The sequence below is a fragment of the Piliocolobus tephrosceles genome, chromosome 12 (assembly GCF_002776525.5).
Source record: "Piliocolobus tephrosceles isolate RC106 chromosome 12, ASM277652v3, whole genome shotgun sequence".
NCBI lineage: Eukaryota > Metazoa > Chordata > Mammalia > Primates > Cercopithecidae > Piliocolobus > Piliocolobus tephrosceles.
Genome location: NC_045445.1, coordinates 35,319,672 through 35,325,925, shown reverse-complemented (window position 1 = coordinate 35,325,925; position 6,254 = coordinate 35,319,672). Strand labels below are relative to the sequence as shown.

General features: G+C 44.8%; 2 protein-coding genes across 2 annotated transcripts; both read left to right on the top strand.

Annotated features, from left to right (window-relative positions):
- Positions 1–477: 477 nt before the first annotated feature.
- On the top strand, positions 478–1,310 carry LOC113222342 (the record flags this gene model as incomplete). Its single annotated transcript, XM_026451859.2, has 1 exon — positions 478–1,310. A coding segment is annotated over exon 1 (621 nt), but the record flags the coding sequence as incomplete, so codon positions are not given.
- Positions 1,311–1,360: 50 nt separating this feature from the next.
- Positions 1,361–2,814, top strand: LOC113219562 (cancer/testis antigen 47A-like). Its single transcript, XM_026451855.1, has 2 exons — positions 1,361–1,824; positions 2,690–2,814. The coding sequence occupies exons 1-2, from the start codon at positions 1,434–1,436 to the stop codon at positions 2,812–2,814; spliced, it is 516 nt and encodes a 171-aa protein (XP_026307640.1). The 5' UTR covers positions 1,361–1,433.
- Positions 2,815–6,254: the final 3,440 nt, after the last annotated feature.

The following is a 6,254-nucleotide window of genomic DNA, read 5'->3' as shown; positions in this document are numbered from 1 at the left end:
GGCCTTCACCTGGGGTGAGAGACAAAGTGTGTGCCTATGTTTTCAGGTGGTGGCTCATGCCTGTAATCCCAGCACTTTGGAAGGCTGAGGCTGACAGATCATGAGGTCAGGAGATTGAGACCATCCTGGCTAACACAGTGAAACCCAGTCTCTACTAAAAATACAAAAAAATTAGCCGAGCATGGTGGCGGGCACCTGTAGTCCCAGCTACTCAGGAGACTGAGGCAGGAGAATGGTGTGAACCTGGGAGGTGGAGCTTGCAGTGAGCCGAGATCACGCCACTGCACTCCAGCCTGAGCGACAAAGCAAGACCCCCTCTCAAAAAAAAAAAAAAAAAAAAAAAGTCGTGGTACAAAGAGGAGTATGTGTCCTGTGGAAGGCAGGAAACCTACTTAGTATAGTAATTACATAATAGTCTCCATATTGCTTCTGGGCCTTGCAGAACCTAAAATGTTTCCTCTCTGCCCTTTACAGAAGTTTTCCCAATCCAGGGTGCCTCCACATTGGACCACTATAGTGTTGCTAATAATCGTAAAATTAAAAGGACAGGACTTGTGTGGACCTAAAGGCTAGCCCTGGACACTAAGGCCTCAAAGAAAAGGTGGAGTTCTGGATTCTGAGTTGTCCTAGAGCTTAAGGGCCTTGATCTTCATTGGACGCAGAGCATGTCAATCTGAAGTTTTCAGCAAATGAGTTTAGAGCTCACTGAGAACCCCGGGTTGACCCTCCCGGTCCCGCCCCCTGTCACTTGCCAACCAGAATCTTTCCCGCCTTGTCTAAGTCCTCTCAGGCCAGCCTTGGCAGGAGGCTCCTGGGATTGGCTCACTGTCCTTCCCACCTTAGGTTGTCCTCAGAGACAGACTCTTATTCCCTCAGTAAGGAGACAGACTCTTATTCTCTCAGCAGCCAGACCCTCACCTCCCCTCAGCCACAACCACCTCAGAGGCCACGGACTTCACCATCGTGGCCTCAGCCTAGTCACCATTCCAGTTGAGGCACTGACTGGCGTCATGTCTGCCACAGGGGATCAAGACCCGATCCAAAAGGACCAGGAGGCCCCAGTGAGCCAGGAGAGAGCACAGGCCGAGGTGGGAGGTGACCGGGAGGCTGGTGACTCTGGCCCTGACAGTGGCGACATGGTGCCCGTGGCCGAGGTGGCCGGAGTCACGGGGCCCACGAGAGGCCTCGGGGAGGAGGAGGGTGAGCAGGCGGCAAGCTTGGCCGCAGCCCCTGGGGTCAGGAACCCCGAGGAAGACTCGGAGATCAGGATAGTAGTGGAGATGGTGGAGGAGGAGGAGGAGGAGGAAGAGGAGGAGGTAGAGGAGGAGGAAGAGGAGGAGGAGGAGGAAGAGAGGAACGAGGCAGGCAACTTTGACTTGGTCGTGGCCACCCATCGCTACCCCATAATAGGCTTTCGCGTGGAGTTTCTGGACATGGTCCAGTCCCTTCTCCACCGCATCTATCAGAACGACCACATCCTGACCGGGTTGCGTGGCGGCCGCCTGATGCGGAGGTCCCGCACTCCGGCGCCCGGTGGCTCGAATGAGTCCCCACTGTTGCTGGTGCGTGAGAGGCTGGGCGTGAGGGCCACGGGCCCTGAGGGCGAGGGCCTGGGCCTGCTCCAGGAGGCCGCGTCGGTCCCAGAGCCTGAGGTGCCAGCAGACTGGGCTGAGATAATCAGGGAGCCTGCAGAAGAGCCCGCAGAGGAGGCCTCAGAGGAGGAGCTTTCAGAGGAGGCCACAGAGGAACCGGCCACAGAGGAACCGGCTGCAGAGGAGGAGGCCGCAGAGGAACCGGCCGCAGAGGAGGCTGCTGCCCCCGAGGGTGAGGAACGGGCTATCTGCAGTGGCGGGGAGGCAGGGACCCCTGCACCCGAGGGTTGCACCCTAGGTGAAGAGGGTGGTGAAGCGGGGGTCCGGGCCTCGGGTGGTGAAGTTTGGGTCAGGGCCCTCCTGAAACTTAAGGCCAAATGTGTCCCAATGAGTCGAAGCCCAATTCTCTAATGACCTCTATGGTTTTGAGAAAACATGCTGCCCTCTACCAACCTGTATTTGATAGGAGATCTGAGATCATCTATGCCATTTGGGGGGCCCACAGATGAATGGCCGGGTAGATAGGAGTTCAGGAGGGAGCTCCGCAGGAAACAGAAGGGACACCAGAAAGAAAAGAACAGGCAAATGGCAGACATCCTTTTTGGTTCTTAGCTTTTCGAAGTGTAAAAATTCTTAGAAAGTTGATCCCCAAATGATGAAGTGATACATTGGCCCTTGGTAAAAATGAAACATTCAGGGGGGTGAGGAACCAATGAGCTTCACCATAGAATTTGTCTTTTGAATTAACAAGTATTTTCCCAACAAAGTTCTGACCAAAACACTTGGAATGAGATCAGACACAATGATTCTAATCTCTTCTCCTCCAAAGAACTAGAAATAATCAGCAGCTTTGGGTGGGATATTTACTGGAAAAAAGGGAAATAGTGTCACTGTGGAAATGATCAAGCAGCAGCAACGTAAGGTCCATGGAACTGTTGTGAAAACCAGTAGGAAGATGGCCAGCTATTCCTTCCTTAGTTAAGTCTATCCTCCTGCTTCTCCTGAGGGTGGAGTACGGGAAGCCGCTGCTAATTATAAATTGGGCTATATTTTCTGCCAATGTCTGGTCCCAACATCTCTATTATTCTTCACTAAAGAAGTCACTAAATATCAGCATGAAAAGTGGGATGAAAAGGCCCAAGATGCTGCAGGCGAGGAAGAGAAAGAACAAGAAAAAGAGAAGGATGCGAAAAACAAGGTGAAGAACTCCAAAGGGACCTAGATGCAATAGAGGGGAAGCTGAGAAAATCCAGGTATCTGTGATAGCTTTGAGAATCACTCAACTATTCCTGGCATTTACCTGTTACTGACAGTTTTATTTAAAAAAAAATTCCCAGTAAATTAATTAAGAAAATGTTTCAGTTTAAAACTTCAATTTAACTTACTTTAAAATGTTACTAGAATATTCATGTACCTAGTGATATGAACTGCAGTGTGTTCTGAAATATACTTCATGGCTACTCATTTGTTCATGCTGAGGTCTTTTGTCCTCTAGCTTCAGGACTACTAACAAGTGTCAAATGTATCAGATCTACTACCTAAGACCAATATTTGTGTAGAAAACAGTTGCCAGATGCAGCATCTTACTTTGTTGGGCCACACATTAGTTGGGCCTTTATTACTTAGCCACAGAAATGCAGGCTCCCATAGTAACTAGGAGGCAACTCAATGCCTTTTACAAAGTGACTACTTACAAATAGCAAAAAGCTAAGAATTTCAAGTAGGACCACATTTAATGACTAATACCTAAATATTTGTTTAGCTATATATCTTTGTATTTTATGTGACAAATGAAAAGAATGTGTGTAATTAAGTCTTAAGGCATATCTGTCTTTGAGTATATTTAAATGGTTAATATTTTTTCTTCTTCTTTTTTTTTTTTTTTGCATTTTCACAGCTGTATATTTCATAACAGCTTCTTTCCCATATGGTAGATATAGAAACTAAGGGTCTGGGAGGGTAAGGGAGTATCATTTGTGGAACTAACACAGGCTGTTAAAGCTCGAGAGGTTTATTTAAATCCCAAAATTGCCTCTCATGTAAAAACAACAACAACAAGCTTTTCTGGTGCTAGGGAGACAAGGTTGGTGTGATCATATGACTGGAACCATCAGTTCCACAAGCACCCTGATATCTAAGCTTGCGAGTTACAAAAGGAAAAGGTGTTCTTCTCTACTTGTTTAAGATATAGCACACAAATGTTGCAGATATACACAGAGCTGGCCATTTTCTTCTATTTAGAAAGTCACTGGTGCTGCTTAACGTGCCATTGTTTATTTTTTTCTCATTTCATTCTGTAGTTGGGAAGAATAGAAAGAAGATGAAGAAAGAAGACTCTGCTGTTCATTGTTTTTATTTTATTTTATTCAGATGCCTGCGAGAATTTTAACACATATCATTCCGAAGTTCTTTACCTCAAAAGTGGTATCTAGTGACATCTAACTTTTATCTTTCACAAATATATTTGACAGTGTTTGTTCAAGTTAAAAATAAAAGTTTGTTTTAAATGAATAAATTGAAACATGGGGAGATTTTTCAATAAATAATTCTGACTCAAATCTCTCTTTTACCTCTTTGTTTTGGCCCACGATACCTTCATTGAAAGGTATTACTTTCCACCATTTGGTAAGATTGTTTTAAATTCTTTACTGCAGCCAAAAGTCAATTAAAATGTCAAGTTTAAAACCACTTTTGAAAAGAGAGAGATGGGGCTCAAGTCTTTAGAGCTGTGCTGTCTACTACCTTAGTCACTAGTAACGTTGTGGCCGCTGACTGCTTGTAATGTGGCTAGTCTGATTAATATGTCTGTAAGTGTGAAAATAATATTGCAAATCTTACTAATGACTTCCATACTGATTACATGTTGAGATGATAATACTTGAATTAAAATGAAATATTAAAGTTTTTGTTGGTTTCTTTTTATTTTCTAATGTGGCTACTAGAACATTTAGAATTACCCATGTAGATCACATTATATGTCTATTGGACAATACTGCTCTAGAGCACGGTTTTGAAGAAAACTTTGTGGATGGCCCAGGTTGCCTAGAAGCCACATGGTATTGCTGAGCTTGGGCCCAGACTTTGATTTGGAGCAGTGGTTCTCAAAGTTTGGCCCCCAAGCAGTGTCATCAGCATTACCTGGGAATTCTCAGACTCCACCCAAGACCTACGGAATCTGAAAATCTGGGGTGAAGTCAGCAATCTGTGTTTTAACAAGCCCCCCAGGGGCTTCTGATGAACACTAAGGTTTGAGAACCACTGGTTTCAGGCAACAGAGGAAGAAGTTCAGCACCTCCTGTAGAGCCAGGGTTAATTCACTGGCTCGGGGCTGTTTCAGGTAAACTGAAAGGGACAGCAAGGGATGGGCTGGGGAGGAGACTAGAATTCACAGGGGCTGAGGCCTAGGGGGAAAAATGCATAAAGGAAAAAGTCGGGTCCAAAAGGATACAAACATGATACCATGTATATGACTTCTAAGAAAACATACAAATGATCACCATAAATTGATTGTGGGTACATACAGAGAGACTAAAAGGTGTGCATGTAAGAGATGCATACAAGTGTAGCATACAGAAAGACAAGCACATTTGAGATGGTAGTTAACTCTCAGGGAAAGAAAGGGAGGGGCATTCTAGTAGAGAAGGCTCCACAGCAGGCATCAACTATATTTGTAATGTTACATTTCTTAAGCTGAATAGTAGATGCATGGATGTTTATAGTAATGTTTTCTACAATTTTGTGTAGGTCTGAAATATTTCTAAAGCGGGAAGGGGAAGGGGAGTAGTTCTTCCCACATCACTGGGGCAGAACTTACAGGAGGCTGAGAATTCTAGAACCCAACCTGGCCTTTGAGGTCATTATGAACATACATTTGTCATGGAAGGAGATAAACCATTAAATAAAACATGCTGTATTTGTTTATTTAAATATTTCAAATATTTAGACATATGGGATGCGGATCCCAAGTTGAACTCTTGTTCTAAACCCTGAACATGTTACAGATGAACCAGGCTCAATATCTGGCCTATAAGTCCTTTCCCTTTCTCCCTCCATGCCACTTTGTTACCTGAGCACAGTAGGGCCCCTTGCTTCTGAAAACTGCTTGTTCCAGTAGCCCATCTTGCTATAGGACTTGGACTTTGTCCCTGACGCAGGCTAGAGTGCAACCACCAATTACCTTGTCTCTTCTGCTCCCCCCCCCACCACACCCCCTCTTTATTCTCCAGGTGTTCAAACCCAAAACCTCTTCAATGGCCCTTCTCCCCCATACCAAATATCAGTGCGCACCTGAAAGCCATCAGCTTGGTCAGGCACACCTGCGTGGACTCCCTTTCCTCTTAGCACCACCTCTTAAGAACATTTTACTTCTCTGACAACCTTCAGCTCTGAGTTGTCAATATCCTATTTGATTTCCCGTCCCATGTCACAGACAGAGATGGACTACAGAATAGGCTTTATTAAATTTATTTGCTTTGCATATATCATAAATCAAAAAAGCTAAAGAAGTAGAAAACTTGTCAGAATGTGCCTTTAGGCATTTAAAAAGAACTTAATCTCTTCATTTAAAAACAGCTTTGTTGTTAACTGTGGAAAAGAAATTGTTATTGGAGAGTTGTCAGAGTGAGAATAACTGAATACAGGTTCACTGTGAAAAAAAGGAAG